Source organism: Urocampus carinirostris, chromosome 3 (assembly GCF_059441175.1).
Source record: "Urocampus carinirostris isolate Australia breed hairy pipefish chromosome 3, RoL_Ucar_1.0, whole genome shotgun sequence".
In the NCBI taxonomy this organism is placed as follows: domain Eukaryota; kingdom Metazoa; phylum Chordata; class Actinopteri; order Syngnathiformes; family Syngnathidae; genus Urocampus; species Urocampus carinirostris.
This window is the reverse complement of record NC_142351.1, coordinates 47,421,894-47,439,434: the sequence shown is the minus strand read 5'-3', so window position 1 is coordinate 47,439,434 and position 17,541 is coordinate 47,421,894. Positions and strand designations below refer to the sequence as shown.

Genomic DNA, 17,541 nt, shown 5'->3' with positions numbered 1-17,541 from the left:
TGAAGGCTAAGCAGTAACCTTCCCACACCCGTTCTGTATGCCATCACACCACTGTTCAAAGGTATGTAACCGATACAAAATAGTGTATATTTCTTCTTTTTTTTATGTTTATTATATACTATGTACACATGTATGGTCTTTACTGATGTTTAGATACACGTTTTCTTAATATTTGAGGTATTTTTTATGGGTGGAGCAGATCAAAATACTTACCAATGTTTCCTATGAGAATTAACATTTCGGTACCAAATCAGTACTCAATCAACAACCAGGAATGCATTATGGTTGAGGACCGAGGTACCACTGTATTTAGGTGGTGACAACAACGTGTCTATACCTTGTAGAGGATGGGGTATGGTTTCATGCATATACATTTACAGCTTTCAAGTGTAGTATGCAATTAATTCAACAAAGATTTCTGGAAAATACCCACTTGGGTAGACTCAATGGAACAAGTTTGTTTATTTGCAAGTTTATTGACGCTACTTTTGAAGGTGTTTACATTGTATTGTTGACGCAATTGGCACTTTGACTTCATTTTTCGAATATAATGCAATAGAAGCTATAGTTTCATGTTCATTTTTTTTTATTACTGCCGTTCTGCTTTGACTCTCTTGACTTTTGTTCTGAAGTGGTTGCAATAAAAATATGTATTTTTTCTTATAAAGGTTTGCGTTGTAGTTATTTTTTTAAAAAAATATACATTTGTTTTTTGGTGCTAAAATTATGTGTGCTGTGTATTATCATAATTAAAAACTGACTGAAGCGGGGGGAGGTCCAGTTATTGAATGACCACTAGATTTCCTGGCAAAACGTTACAGTAGATATAAGTATCGAGTAATACTACCTTGTATATACTTCGATCCTATAAATTCAAAAATTCCCAGTATTGCCCACCCTGACAAATATGTTTAAGTGACGCTATAGGCTTTCTTTTTGGAAGAAAATACAACTGCAGGCATCATTTAACATAATGGTGTAATTTCGTTGAAACGCAGCCAATGGAAGCACACTTTAAACTGTCCCTTTATCCTGCACAGCACATTTGAGTCAATTGAATTGAAAAACACGAGCGTAGGAACCTTTTTTGTGTGTGTCTGAGTGTGTTGGGGGACTTGTAATCAACATGCCAACAGCTTTCTCCCAAAAATAAATAGCAGTCTGTTATAGGGGCCTAATTACGCTGCTACGTGAGGCAGCTCAGAAAAGGCACCATCAGTAAAGCAGCACAACCACTTTTAATGGCGAGCGCCACTGAAGAGAAGTGCCCCCCCAAAAAAGCAGACATTCATCTGCAGGCTGACACCCCATTTCCGCACCCTTCCCCTTATTTCTGCTGTCCATCATAGTCACAAAGAAAGTTATCCCAAGTATTAAAACAAATAGGAGGTCTGCAGAGGCCTCTGCTGCAGCGCCCGGCGGGGTCATTGGATAATGATAGCTCAATTACTGTGAATCTGCTTGTTCACCGGCTGGCCAGCACTGTTACGATGTAACATGTTCATGGAACGCAATTGCTTTTCTCTGTAGCGAGTACTGCAATGCGTTATTTGTGAAATTGTATATCTCAAACCTTATAACATGGTGCTTTACTCCGCTACTTATTAAAAGGAGGTTTGTCATTTTAATGCCATCCAATCGGTACCCCCCTCTGTCAGGACGGGTTAATGAACGCTTAGTCCGCCCGAATCACACCACTATTTATGTCATCAAAGTGGAGCTGCCATTTTAATATGGCCCTACATAGTACAACTCAATACAGTTTGGGTGGCACCGTCTCAAGCAGAGAGTATAATAATGTCTCCCTTCTGATATTGTCCCTACCATATATCCTTGCAACTAAGACGTATTTACAACTATACAATGAAATACTATGATTAGAGGTTCAGCTTAAATGCACATGTTTGGTTGTGTGTCACCAGAAACGAATAGACGGCAGCTTCTTTCTTTCTAATGGGCATTGTTGGGCTACTTATTACAGACAGTTCCGGAATTTTAACCAATTGGTACCTGTTCCCATACTGCTCATGACGGAATAATAAACATGGAGTCAGCCAGAATCACACCACTAGTCACATTTTCAAAGGACTGTTGGCATGTTATGGCCCTACAATGTACAACGTGATGACCATAGCAACAGAGTACAAGAATTTCTCCCCACATATACTCTCTCTACCATATATCCTCGCATCTAAGCTGTGTTTTCAATTGTAAAAAGAAGTACTCACATGAGAGGTTCAGCTTTAACGCACTAGTTTGGTTATGTGTTATCAGTAGCGAATGGTAGGGAGCACATGGGGAGGGAGCGTGGTTCATAGAGGAACAACTCAATTAGTGGGGCAAATATGAGCCCAGAATTTACCCCAAACGTGTGCTGAATTTTGGTGTTATTATTTTTTTTTGTTTTTTTCAGCGGTTATTTGCAAATTTTAGTAAATCAATATTTTCAGGGGTTGCATTAATTACAGAATGTTTGCTGAATATCAAACAAATTGATGGTTATTTTTAGTATTCTTTCTTAGTCATTTAGTACATGATCAAAATTTATTTTAAAATGGAATTATATTAAAGAGGTGTCCCTTAGTGATTTAAGTTCTAGTGACTGTATTGTCACACACAGCTGGCCATCATCTCTGAAGAGCAGGATGACGCTATACACCAAACAACAACTGCGACCAAATGATAGGTGTATTAAAACTAAGTCTGATCAGGAGGCTTTTCCTGCTACTGTTAAGAATGGAAGCCATTACCAGTATATGTTTAATGTGGGGAGCAAACCCCTACCCAGAAATGGCCTGGAGAAGGATGGGCACCACCAGGCTGTACTTGTCCAAGACACACCAGAGGGAGTGGTGCCCTGACGACCTTGGCGGTTAAGGGAACTGTGAACCGTGAATCTGGGAGGTAACAGAATTACTTTTGTAAATGAAGTGCCAGTAACGATAACTAATTACTTTATCATTAACGTGCCCAACACTGCCCACTCCTGCCCTGAGCGGCAAATTTGTCAGACCTAACAAAACAGCTGGCCTGACAGTTTAAGCGCTAACTGTCCCCGCTAACATGAAAGCAGTCTTTATCTGTCCCAATCAAAGAACCTGATCTGTGAGAGAAAAGCGGCCAGGGTTGTGGTTGTTGGGAGGGGGCGGCGACCCAAGAAGAGAAATGTCCCGCTTGGCCCTTGTGAGACGTAGAGATGTCTCTAATCCGCTCTAATGAGACACAGCGAGCCCGTCTTCGCGTAATGATGAAACCCGGTCGCAACGATAGCATGGAGGGAGGGAAAGAAAAGCAAAAGAGATAGAGGCGTAGACCGAGCCAAGGCTTTGAAGTGGCAGTTGGATGAAAGCGGACAGGGGCCGAGGGAGTTGAGAGTCACGCTGTCTTCACACGGTGTGGCCTATTTCAGGGGGCAGACAGACAAACAGCCCTGGGAGGGCAGTTTGTCCACTTATCATATCTGGACAGGATGAGCATCATCAGTGGTGCCAGGCTGTGACTGAGGACATGTCCACACTTAAAAGGGGATTTTGAAGAAAAACATCTCACCCTTTTTGGTACCGCATTTTGTCAGTCAAAACCGAATGAAGATCGATTTGTTTTCTATGTTTGCGTTGTGTTATGGAAAGGGCAATGTCGCTATTGCTGTGTGAGTGTGTGTGTGTGTGTGAACGGGTGAGCAAGAAGCACGCTGTAAAGCCCTTTGGAAGGTATTCTGTGACTTAAAAAGCTCTATATTAATGCAGACAATTTACAATTGACCATTTACCAATGAAGGGAGCTAATGCAGGAACAAACCAACTCATTCAATGGGGAAAAATGAGCACATAAATTACAGTAAAAGTGTGCTGAATTTTGGTATTTTTATTTGTAAAAACTAGTTTTGCTATAAAATATGCCTGGAGAAAAAGTCTTGGGAAGGACTTGAAAATTGAAAAATGCATCTTTAAGTAGTCTGAAGGCAAAATGGATATGAAGTGCCTCAGCTAAGTGCTTGTTTGCAAGCTCTCTCGATTGCACAAGCCAGCCAAAAAATATGAAGGCTTAACTGCTTCCAGAGGTTAGTGTACACATTGTCTTCTATTTCACTTATAATGTGGCTATTTTAAGCAGTTTTAGGGGAGATTTTGGCGAGTATACACAGTTTGTTACAAAAGTGAGTACATCCCTCACATTTCTGCGGATATTTCATTATAACGTTTCATGGAACATTACTGACGAAACACCGCTTAGACACAATGAAAAGAAGTATTTAAACAAAGGCCATCACTGAATGGAAAAATAGCCTCTGGTCCAAATGAGGCAAATATTATTTATTTGTCTCAGATGGTTTTAAGCATGTGTGGCGACAACCAAGTGAGAAGTACAATCATGTTTGTATCATGCCTAAAGTCAAGCATGGTGTTGGGAATGTCATGGTTTGTGGCTGCAAGAGTGTAACTCGAATTAGGGAGTTGCTGTAAGGGAAACACAAACTCAAGTATGCACTGTGAAATACTGGAGCAGAGAATGAACCCCTTCCTCCAGAAACTAGGTCGCAGGTCAATGTTCCAGCATGACAATGACCCTAAACACCCTTCTAAGATAGCCAAGGCTTTTCTAAAGGGGGTAAGGGTAAAGGCAATGAACTGGCCAAGCCTGCCTCCAGATCCAAATCCAATAGACCATCTTTTGGAAATCCTCAAGCGGAAGGTTGAAGACCACCTTGAATATTCCCCAGCTCATTAATGTTGTTGTGGAGGAGTGTAAGAGCATTGTACTGGCAACTTATGAGGCTCTGGTGAAATCCATGGCCTGGAGGATGAAAGTGGTTCTGCAAAATCACCACGCAAAATATTGAACTTCAGGAACATTTACTTAAGGGTGTATTCACTTTTGTTACCAGGTGATTAGCTACTATTGGCTATATTTAGATTTTTTTTGTAGGGAAAAATAAATTTACACTGCTGTATAATCTTAGCACAGACTACCTTTCATTGTGTCAAAGTGACTTTTCTTCAGTGTTATTATCTTCATCTCTCTGCAGAGATGTGAGGGGTGTACTCACTTTTGTGACATACTGTACAGTAATTTTTGTTACTTTCAGTGTAGTGCACTACGTAGGGTGTCGGTAATCATGGAGGTAATGCAATTACATTTTAAATGGAGTAATTAGTAACCGTAAACATGACTTTTTTCAGTAACACTCCTCATACTGGCTACATGTGCAATCAAGGATCCTCAAAGAGTTTTCACTTCCTCAAAAGTTTTTTAATGGCTTGGTGTGTGGCAAAGACTGGCCAACTGTAATGTTTCCGCAACGGTTCACTTCACTTGCATTTGGCCGCATCTGTAAGTGGACAGCAGGCAAACCAGATTTATTTCTTCGCGACTGTATGCGGAAGGCACGCAAAATAAGATAATAAGAGAATAAGATATCAGTTTGTAAGTGTAAAATGCTATACCACTACAATGTGTAGAGAAAAGTAGTCTTTTTTTCCCTATATTTGCATACACAACATTTTTGTTTCTCATTTTTTTTTAAATCACATTTTAACTTTTAAGGAACTTTTTTTTAAATAAAATTATTCCCTTTTGAAATCCCTAGGATTACCGTTTTTTATTCACAACATTTCTGGATTTTTTTGCTTTTGTAAACTTGTATTTTCTATAGGATTAAGCCAATGTCATATTTTTATTTTACTGTACATTACTTCAAACTTGTAATTATTATGATTTCGTTCAAGTATTATTTTGCATGTTCTTGATATTGAACTTGTTTATTTAAAAACAAAATCAAATGTTTTAGATAACAAATCATGGTTAGATAAAGCAATTGACATCTAAGTTCGAGTGCTTGTGAGCAAGATGCAATGACACTCACTCAGCTCGAAAGTTCCGAAAACTTGATTCTGAAGTGTTGGTACAGGGAATCAGAGTCAGCCAATGTGATTCTACCTAAAATTTTGATTGTGCGATTAGATAGTCAAAAATAATTATCATTATTGCATTGATTCCTTTAGGTGTTGAGTTGCGTTAAGTGTGAAACTTAGATAAGCAGCAAAATGTCTCTTCATGAAGCAGGGAAAGAGCATGTGTGTCCCTTTAATGATTTCTGAAAACACAAATTCATAATAAATGACATAAAGTGAAACTTTAAAGAGAATAAAGGTGTTTTTTAAACATTAAACCTGTGTATAATCAACAATGCACCAAGTGTTTCCGTAAAGCTGTACAGTATACCATTTCAGTTGTCATAAACATAGAAAACTACAAAATAGATTGCATGTTTCCAAGCTAATACCTATAACAGATTATTTAAGTTAACTTCACAATATACATCAATAAACATCACCAAAAATGTAATCTGCAAAAAAAGATAAACGTACATTAATTGGTTTCTGAAGGCTTCATAAGAGGATTGATGAATATTGTGACACAGGAAGCCCACAACTTATGTTTTCTAAGCAAATACTGAACAGCTTGAAGCCACAATGATATGAGTGGGTGTCTTAGCACTGTGAGTCCATCTTTTTGTTCAAAGGGAATTTTGCCGAATTATTGGTCTGACTAATCATCATTTGTGGCCAGAACTATATTAATTGAACAATATCCTCATAAAACAATCAAACAATCTTCAATGCCATCAATACTTATCACTGTATGAGACTTTGATTGAAGGACCACTGTGGGTTGAGTTTTCATAGTCATTGGCCCTCATTTTCAAGGTTTGAATTTCATCTGTAGCCTGTATGCTTAGATAGTCTGACACAAATGATATTTTTCTCTCAATTGCTTTTCTTTTTTGGTTAAAAACAAGATTTTTCATCATCAACCTGCACAATCATATCCAGGACACAAAGTTCGTTGCACCGACAAATCTGGATTTGAGGATCAAATGAAAAGAGCGGAGTCAGGGCAAATGAAGAAATAAAAGGGAACATAGGAGAAAGTGGGAAAAGTGACCTGGCTAATACCAAACAAATCGGGATTAAACCCAGATAAGACTAGTCACAATGCTGAGCGAGCCCCGGGACGCCGCGACGTGGAGGGAATCATGAGGGCTGCTACAACAAGCTCATTAGGACTCCACACATTCACCCTTCATCTGGCAAACAGCAAGCACCGCTTCACAGTGGGTGGTGCAAAAACGTGTGCCGGGGAGAGAAAGAACGAAAGAATTTTCACATTAACCAGTGTGCCATGGAAGTGAAGATGAGCTAGAGACGCTAGGGTCCCCCAACTTTTCGTATGGGGTCACATAACTTGTCCCTTACCTTATGAAGGGCCGGAATTAGTTTGTAACAGAAAAAGTGTGATGATTGCATGAGTGCCGGAATGTGTGGATGTAATGTTTTCTAGAAGGCCACAGTCTAATTACCTATTTAAATTGTCCACCGAACATACGCCAGAATATACAACAAAAAAAAAACACTAATAATGTAGTAAAATAAATTATTACCAAATAACTCTCTGCAGATTATTCAAAGAATTATAAGTCAGACAATAAAAGATAAAATAAAAAATATCATGCTGTGTGTTCTTCATATAAAAAAAGTAGAACATTAACTTTCTGTTGTGCAGTGCACCATTTTAACAGGTCCAAGATGAGCTTGGTTTGTAAAGCGCTGGACCACTAGTGACATACATAACCTGAAAAAGGTTGTGGGTTTTTATCTTTTTACAACACTGTTATTAGTCAAGGTATCAGGGACAAAAATAAATTTTGTTGTGAGTTTCACATGTTACAATCACAATAAATTGTTTTATATTTTATAGGTGGGGTGCGTACTTTTAGTTCAGAATTAAATATTTTCTGTATTAAGTTAATATCAAATATCCTTTATATATTTTGTTTCCCGCACCTAACTGATTTTATCTTACTTTTATTATCCTGTTCCGGCCACAGAGTGCAATAGGCTGAAGGAAAGCGAGGTCATAGTTGAGGAGAGTGATATCACGCACACGTAAGAGGTTTTCTTTTATTTTAGGTTGAAAAAGGTGAAAGTAAGAAAAGGACTGTTTTAAATATATTGTAAACATCAACCCAAACCTCAAAACAGATGAAAAAAGAAGTGTTTAAAAATGTGCGTCTAAGAGAGATACTGCCTCCTTGTGCCGTACAAGCAGCTTGACAGAGGCTGCAATAATGTTTTCAGCCAGAAGATTGTGTCAGCATGTAAAATATTTTGAAGTTTTGGACAGCACCTTTAAGCATCGATAGTGGCAAATGTATTTTTTTTGTAACATTTGAAATAGTGGGAGTGACCAACATTGGATTACGTATGAATTTACATATAAAAACACATTGGTTCCTATCTCATTATCATGCTATCTTTAGTCACTTTACGAGAGACCAATGTTAATTTTGTTGTGCATTTCACATGTAACAGCTGAAATAAAGAACAAAATTAACTTTTGTCTTTGGTTCCATGATCAGTGTGATAATGGGATAAAACCCAATGCCTTTTCATATGTCACCCACAATGTGTTATTGCTAGTCCAGTGATAAGAATTCAGTGATCTGGGCTTCGTGACATGGTTTCAAATCTTGTAACAAAATTGTGCCCATGAGTTCAGTTTTATGTTAAACAAAAATGTGCAAGAAAATGCTCTCGGCTATTGTTCAGCGGGGGGCGGACCCAATATGGAGGGAGGCCTTTATTTTTGGACAATTGCATTAGATAGTTGACAGTCACCGGAGACATTTTGCTTAATTGTTCCCGTTTTTAAAACACAGACTCTAGGGAAGAAGAGGTGGGTGTTTTGAGGTGGTGGGGGGGCACCGAGAGCAAAAATATCAGTGAAATCTCCAAACCTGCCAAAGGATGTTTTCACAAACACAGCAGATGAGGTCATGGAGCAAGGCAGGGAGGGGGAATATTTGCCAACTGGATAATGTGAGGTCAGCGTATCAGTGGAATGAGCGGGATTTGCAGCCATGTGCAATGGCTTAATGCTTGCTGGTATTTGCATGTCAACTCAATGTACAACTTGCCACGGCACCGGACTGCAAAAAGAAGCTTGTTTGGATCAGCGGTAGGTGCCCACCCATGGTAGTGCCATTCTGAACGAGAGTCAGAGCGGACAAGACCCCAATCACCTACCGAAAATTGCAACACTGCTTGCACTCAACCTTTCCTGTTTGTAATTGATTAGGGTTAAATCATATCGTTGGTGTAAAATATGTGAGCCCTGATTTCTATATTATTTATATGAACAAAAAAAACAACAAGGGCAAAACTACACCACCTGTGAAAAATGTGTTTATGTTACACCATAGGTCATCCACTTTTTTAAGGCCGGGAGCTACTTTTTTGTTACTGATTAGTGCAAATGGCTAGTAGTTTGATATGCACATATAATAACAATTATCAATTAACAATGATTGTTAGAATAGAATAGAATAGAATAGAATAGAATAGAATAGAATAGAATAGAATAGAATAGAACAGAATAGAATAGAATAGAACAGAATACAGTAGTGCAGACAGATAGCAGTTTGATATGCACATATAATAACAATTATCAATTGGGAATTCTCGTGATATTTCTAAAACAGAATAGAATATAGTCTGTAGTTTGCAATAATCTGTGGTCTGTGCCGCCCTTTGAGATTCCTTGTGATTAAAGGCTATACAAATAAACATGACTTGACTAGAATAGAATAGAATAGAATAGAATAGAATAGAATAGAATAGAATAGAATAGAATAGAATAGAATAGAATAGAACGGAACAGGGAAAAATAGACTTTTTTTCATATTTAATAGGTCATAATCATTATGAGTATGCTAAAATAGACTCGGTCAACCACTAAAACAAATGTATCTATAATATTGACCTTATATCTGAAATATTGATTCTAAAAAGATTTATTTAGAGTTTTTAAGGTATTTAAATATATTAAACTTGTGAATGGTTTATTTTATAAGTTACAAAATAAACACGAATATAAAACAGATCAGAACCTGTTCTTCTGTTTACATCTTTAAATTTCAGAAAACATCATAATGACACTTCATTGGTAATCCATTTTCGGTTCAGTTCTGTGATATACTCAGATGTTCTTGAAGGCCACCCAGTTCCTGCATGCACCACATTGGTGACCTCTGGACCTACCTGGATTTACAAATGCTGTATAGTAGTGTTTTAATGCATTTCTGTATAACATGTTTATGTCAGTTGTTACAGTTTTTGAAAAAGAATGTAAGTTATGTGGAGCTGAAGCATAGTAGACTAATTACCACACTGACACTATTAAGTAGTCTGTCATGGATATTAATTCAATCCATATTTTTTGTTTTTTTGGTCTATTGCTCTTGATATTTATTGCATACCTGTATGGGTGTCATGTTAATACAATAACTTTTGTGCCATTTGCAAATTAAGGTCCCTAAAGTCCGAGATGGGCAGAAACCATAAAACAAGGTGTGAGTGAATTACTATGGAAGTCTTTTCTTGGAGTAGGCACAAACATCAAGGTATGAGTAAAAACTAAACCATTGTAGAAGCAACTAGGAATATAAAATTGTAATAAATGCATGAAAATAATCGAGAATGGATGAGCCATCGTTCTCTCGTATTCAAATTTCTTCTTTGTAGTAACATATCTAAAAGTGAAAGAGACCAAAAAAAGTTAGGAGAGAAGCGCGAGTAGAAATGAACTCTGCACATGTATTTAAAGTGGGAAATGTCTGTTCTCTCAATAAATCTCAAGGTATGATTACTCAGAGAAATTCATCTGTATTTGTATCATTGTATCAAATGGAGACCATATGCTTCAGAAGCAGAAACCAGATTTATTTTGTACTTTTTGACATTTTTTTTCAAGGGTATAAAAACAAAGGTTAGCTTTACAAATTGACAAAATAATTGTGAGGTTTAGGATAAACCAAGAGATCACAGGACAACAATTGAGCAAGTGAGGGTGATTTTAATAGGCTCACTTTCCTATTCTGTGTTCACATAAGAAATAGAATAGATAGAACAGTGGTTCTCAACTGGGGGGTCGGGACCCAAAAGTGAGTTGCAGGCTCGTTTTTAGGGGGTGGCAGGCCTTTGCCTTGGTAAAATAATCCTAAAAAAAAAATAATGACAGGGTAAATGACACTCCTTAACTTGGGACTGCAATAATGCCCTGCAGATGCGAGTTGACACCGACTATTTCCCCAGAAAAAGACCAGTAAAGTTAGTTTGGCTAATATAGTGGAGAATATGAGATTTGGATTTTATCATATTGGAGACAAAGCTATTAAAATGAATCTTCTTTTTTTTGCCAAAATGTTTGTGTGTATTATTTGACCACTTGATGTCGCTTCCTTCCATTATGCAGCCTAAAACGAGTGTTAAAAAGCAAGGGGAAGAATGCCAGAAAGGAAAAAAAAGAAAGAAAGAAAGAAAGAAAGAAAGAAAGAAAGAAAGAAAGAAAGAAAGAAAGAAAGAAAGAAAGAAAGAAAGAAAGAAAGAAAGAAAGAAAGAAAGAAAGAAAGAAAGAAAGAAAGAAAGAAAGAAAGAAAGAAAGACACAAGGAAAGAAAGAAAGAAAGCTGTGTCGAAGTATACAAAACAATGATTTAAGTTTTACATCAATAAGTTCGAAAAGTGGAATTTTATGTATTGATTTAGATCATGGCTTGTATTCAGGTTGGGGTGGTGGGCCCTCAACAGCTGAGAACCACCATAATAGAAAGAGGAACCTGCACCCCCACCACTATACCAAAAACAAATAACATTACAAAAAAAAAAAAAAAAACCACACATTAAAATCCAAATTGCGGTTTGTCTGTCGATGCCAATAACAATACATAGCTAGTAGATTTGTAAAATAATCTTTCTCTTTATGCCAAGAGACAGAAAATTGAAGTCCATGCAAGTGGTATACTGTAGGTCAGTGTTGTGTTCCACTAAACAGCCGTAGATTTTAAACGGAGTACGACATCAGACATGAGGTCATTATTATTTTTAGCATCCCAACTTTTTGATTTTTTTGTGTGTTTTCTCTTAAGTGGAGCAGACGCCTTGGCTCTGTAAAGAAAGCGTAACACTCTTCTATTCTCGCTAAATGACTCCACTCAATTGTTTACGGAGAGAGTGAATGAAGCAACATTTAACAATTCTTCCACTTTGATAATATAACCCATGAAATCCAACACTATAATGACGAAGACCACAAGATGATGAAATTAAACATATTGGGTACAAATCAAAGTGACTGGTTACGTTACTGACGGATGGACACCAAATCCAACTGCAACACGTGTATTGTCCCTGTGTTTGTGTGTGTGGATGTACTTTGGTTTGCAAAGCCACAGGGCAGAGCATTCTGGCAGGTAGCGTCACGGTGTAGTATGCAATCAACGCTGCCCGGATGATCATCGGATGCTCTCTGCCCAGTCTAGAGGACATTGCTAGCTTGCAAAACCGCAGCATAGTCATTCACATTTCAAAGCACTCTTCCTATTTGGGCAACCACCTCTTTGACCAGTTGTCATCTGGTAGACAGGTAGACATGTCCCTTAACTAAAACAAGGACAAAGAGACAGTTTCTTCCCAAGGGTTATCACCGAAGCCATATACCGCTTATTATCACCCTAAACATGCACACAAAACTGTGAAAGGATATATTTTGTGACTTATTTTCTTTTGTTTTTTGTGACTGCTAAGTATAATTGCACAAAACTGTGAACAATATATATCTTGTGACTGGGATTTTTCATTATTGCACTATTATTATGATGCACTATTTTTTTCATTGCATTATCATTCCAATTTAGGCCCGTCAATGAGTACTTTATTTGAAATATTTTTCTAGCTATTTAACCTGACAGTGTTTTATTGTTTTTCTCTTTTAGATCTTTTTACATGATTAGCTTTAAGTGTCATCTCTAATCTAGTTGCATACCATGTTTCACATTGTTGACATCAATTACAATAAAGAATATTCAATTCAATACAAGTGAGAGGTGAGAGCCTGCAGCCAGGACTCAACCCCAGATTCGAAAATATTACATCCACCTCACGTCGCCGAGTGAGCCCAGTTCAAATGGCTTACAAGCCGACTGCTAGTGTGCAAGAAGTTTCATAAAGTGTGAGGACAAGAAGTTGTGTGCAACTTCAAAGCACACACGACATCAATCTATCAAGGTTCACGGGTGGAGCTGGAGTTGATCCCATCTGACTTTGAGCTAGTGGATCACAACAAAGACTGATGGCCAGCTATTGGCAGGACTGCAAATCAGCGCAAACTTACTTTTTTGCAAATTTCTTACTAGCAGGCAACGCTATATATTGGAAGCCATCAATAAGGAAACAGTTAACCCAATAGTAATTATATATATATATATATATATATATATATATATATATATATATATATATATATATATATATATATATATATATATATATATATATATATATATATATATATATATATTGTATTTATTTATTTATGTTTGTGTATTTCATTAAATACATTCAGGACTCAACAATTAAAGTAGCTGGTCTTGCCCAAGACACACCACAAGAAATGGTGCCCTCTACATCCCTAGTGATTAAGGGATCCAACCAACCGACCAACCAACCAGTTCTGCATGGAACAAAAAACGTTTTGTCGTTTTTGTGTTTGTAGTAAAAAACATGATACATTCGTGCGCGCGAGCGGCTGTGTGCACACACATTTATACACGGTGACGCATGTGGCGGCAAACGTCTCCAGAGGATCATAGCCATTTATTTTTGAGGGGGACTTAAGTGCAAGGGAAATGGTTGCTTGACAATAAAATAGATTATAAAAAGTTTCATATACAAAAGAAAATCAGGGATTTCCACAACGGCCGGGACTTGAACGTATCCATTGAGATTGCGCGAGGAAGGCTGTGCAAAGCCATGTATTTGTGTTCATTAGCACCAGGATCAACAGACTAACAACTTCTGCTGTTTGCAGATCAAGAAGACTCACAAGGAGCGCTCTGGTTCGACACGTTCAAGCAATTAGCTTAAGCACACCAATTAGCGATTTCCGCTAAAAGCAAAAAAAAAAAGGAAAGGAGAAAAGGTGGGTGGGGGACGCTCCCCACGAACATAGGCCTAATAAGAGCATGCAAAATGTGGCCTTAAGAAATTTGAAAATAAAGGCCACGGTTTAGTTTTAAAACGAGATTATTTTGCATAACAACGTTGTTTTCAACGAGATTAGATACTCCGGGATAAACACGTCATTTGGATTAGAAAAAAAGAATTAAAAAATTTCAGAATTAACAGGCGAAATATTTACAAGGTGGTGCTTTGAGACTGGCCTAAATCATAAGTGTATCATAGCAAAAGTACGATGAAAGAATCTGCAAAATAAATTACGGATTTAGAATACACAGTATAGTTCCAGGCGTGGTGCATTCATTGTTTAGAGAATTTAATCAAATGTGCTGCACCATGAGACAACGTTAGAATTTGACAATTGCATTCCCTGCCATTGATAACAACGTAGTGACCATTTTTACTACATGGCACTCATGAATCAAAATGTAGTAAAGACATAAATCAGAAAAAATTAGAAAACGAATATTTAAATCATATACCGAAATTATTTACAAGTTTGACATTAGAATGGCTAAGTTGTAATCGCATCAGTACAATAGCAATAGTACAAATAAAATATGCAATGGCAATTAATGCAATGTTATGATTGCACTTATAACACTGCAAACATAATATCAATTCTTCCGAGAATTGTTACCATAAAATGAGATTTAATTATTTACGGTTAAAATTTAAAAAGACCAGGTTGCTCAATTGTATTAATTGTATATAAATAAATATTTGTTGGTAAATATCACAAACTGTGTCCTGCATAAGATCACAATGCATTAAAATGCCAGCAGGGAACTTGTCAACAACATCATCATCATCATCATCATCATCATCTGCATATTATTTGAATCGAGTTAACATTGCAAGAAAATAATATCAGAACTGGGAGAAAAAAAAATACAACGAATATTTGAGGCTAGGATGTGAAATTTTAAAATTGTATTTTTGATCGGCACTCATCGAAGGTGTGAGTGTGCGTGTGTCAGTGTGTGTGTTCGTGTGTAGAGTGGGGTTGAATTTGGTTTTAGAAAGGGGCAGTGACGCAGCCTATGGAGAGTGAGTGATGACAAACAAACGGAAGACTAAATATTTGTGATTTTTAACCCCCAATCCCTTAAAAGAACTAAAATAAAAATAGGCTGCAAGCCTCGGGTAAGACATGCTGCGGGACGGTACCACAGCGCCCACTATTACACGTGACGGGAACGATGTGATTTCACAAGTCTTAGAAGGATTCGGAACCTTCGAATCCGTTCGGGCAACTTTTTCTGCAGCAAGCCAAAAGAAAAAACAAAAAATCTCAAAGCAGGAGAGACGAGTGGCTTTGAAAATGGTAACGTTCCAACTTTTGACGCGAGGAAAGCGATACCGCAAAGCGCACACAAATTCGCACTGGAGCGCACCAAAAAGTTCTCCCAAAAGTGCCTATCCCCGTGCTTCTTCTCACAATGACACCGGACGTGCAAGAGTAAAGCGCTGCGTTTTATTTCCTGATTTAATGATTTTACCGCTGGGTGGTGGGGAATAACAAACCCGAAAGACGCAGGACTTACTTTTGGCCAGTTTCCTCGCCCTCGCCTTGGATCTCATCTTGTCGCCTTGTAGATTCCTCTCGTCGTCCACGGTGAGTCCAGAAGCAGCAACAGCACTATCTTCATCTCACCAGCATTGTCAGTTCGGACACCTTCGCACATGCGCACAGACCCATTCAATCTGACACCCGCGTCGGGGCCAAAAAACTTTCCAACGTATTCATCACCATCACTTTTTTTTCTTGTCCTATCGTCTCCCCTTTAGATCACTTATCTCTTGCCCTCCTCCTCTACCTCCTCCTCCACATGCTGCTCTCTCCTCAAACTTGCACCTTCTCTCTCCTCATGCTCCCCACCTCCCCCTCCTCAATGCAGCCCCAGTTCCCAGCCCACCCAGCCCCGATGCTGGCAGCACCCACTTGCATTTAACTCAAGGCGGAGAGGTGCTTCTTTCCCGGGTATAGTACCAGGTAGGTCAAATGGTTATTGCTATTATAAATAATATATTTATTAGTATCACTTTTTTGCAAAATTTAACCAAAAGGTGGTACAGTAGTATCTTGCTTTAATAGCACACTGTTACGTGTGAGTGCATTTTTTTTTTGCGCCATGACAGCCCCCAACGCAAGTCCAGGTGAAGGTAATGTTTACTTTTGAAGTGTAATGCATATTTTTGTTTGTGTTTTCATTCATTTAAATTGATTTTAATGTTTTTGAATGTGCGATAGAAAAATAACTGTGATCATATCTTGCAAGGCAATAATTATTTTGGAATCGTCCCATGGTGGACTAGGCTTCTCCAATAGCATTGATTCTTAAAAGTGTGTATGCTGCTTTTTGCACCATGGCATATACCCCCCCAAGCCAAAGTTGTGAATAATATTATAAATCTTAAATCAAGCAAGTTATTTCTATGTTTGTTCAGTGTGTGTGTGTGCGCGCGCGCGCGCACTCGCGCTCTTCAGAATTACCAAACATTTTTGGATTCGGCTCTAGAGTACACGTACAGTACATGCAAGTGTTATGTCTACTTTTCATTTGTGTCACCCATGCATTTGTTTTTGTCGCATTCATGAAGGAAAATAAATCAATTGTGATCTATGTATGCGACGCAATAATTATTTTGGAACTGTCCCGTGGTGGTATGGTTTTGCACATTATTACAGGTAAAGTATGATGGAGCTTTTTGCCCCATGGCGTACCCCCAAAGACCACCTAACCACAATTGCAAATAATAATATACATTTGAAAACAAGCAAATCTGCACTTTTTTGTCAATCCATCTATTATCTGTGCCGCTTATCCTCAGTAGGGCAGGGGGGGTGCTGGAGCCCATCCCAGCGACATCTTCAGGCAGTGGGCAGGGAACACCCTAAACTGGTCGCACGGCGACACCAACTCGCTCGCTCATTCACACCTAAGGACAATTTGGACATGCCAATTAACCTGACACGCATGTTTTTGGAAGGTTTGCTTATTGCGTGCGTGTGCTTCAGGAATTTACAAATATGTTTTTGGTTTCAGTTGCAGATTCCAAGTACAGGTAATGCTGAAATGTAATGTACATTTTAGTTTGTGTATTCATGTTTTTGTTCCATGCATGATGAAAAAAATGAACTATAATCAAATCTTGTAACCCAACAATTATTTTGGGACTGTCCCATGTTGGTATGTTCTTCCCCTGGATGGCACATAATTCCTTGTTATCTAGCATGCAGTTTTGCACCACAAAATACCTCCAACCCCCTCAAATCAAAATGGTGAAAATAATACAAATCCTCTATCAAGCGATTCTGCACTTATTTTTATGTTTTTTCATTGTGTGTGTGTGTGTTTCAGAAATGTCCAAATACGTTTTGAGCTTCAGATGCAGAGTGCAAGTACAGGTAATGTTCACCTGCATATTTGCGTTTGTGTGCCCATGCTTTTTTTTCTTGCACG

The 17,541-nt window shown here is 38.0% G+C and overlaps 1 protein-coding gene across 4 annotated transcripts in view; it reads right to left on the bottom strand.

Moving 5' to 3' along the window:
* Window positions 1-15,697, bottom strand: part of prdm16 (PR domain containing 16) — a 269,776-nt gene extending 254,079 nt beyond the window's left edge. For all 4 annotated transcript variants that reach the window (XM_088332122.1, XM_088332125.1, XM_088332124.1 and 1 more), the window contains exon 1: window positions 15,622-15,697. In XM_088332122.1, the coding sequence (XP_088188248.1) occupies window positions 15,622-15,658 (37 nt within the window). In that variant the 5' untranslated portion in view covers window positions 15,659-15,697. The remainder of the gene's footprint in view (window positions 1-15,621) is intronic.
* Between the last annotated feature and the right edge of the window lie 1,844 nt (window positions 15,698-17,541).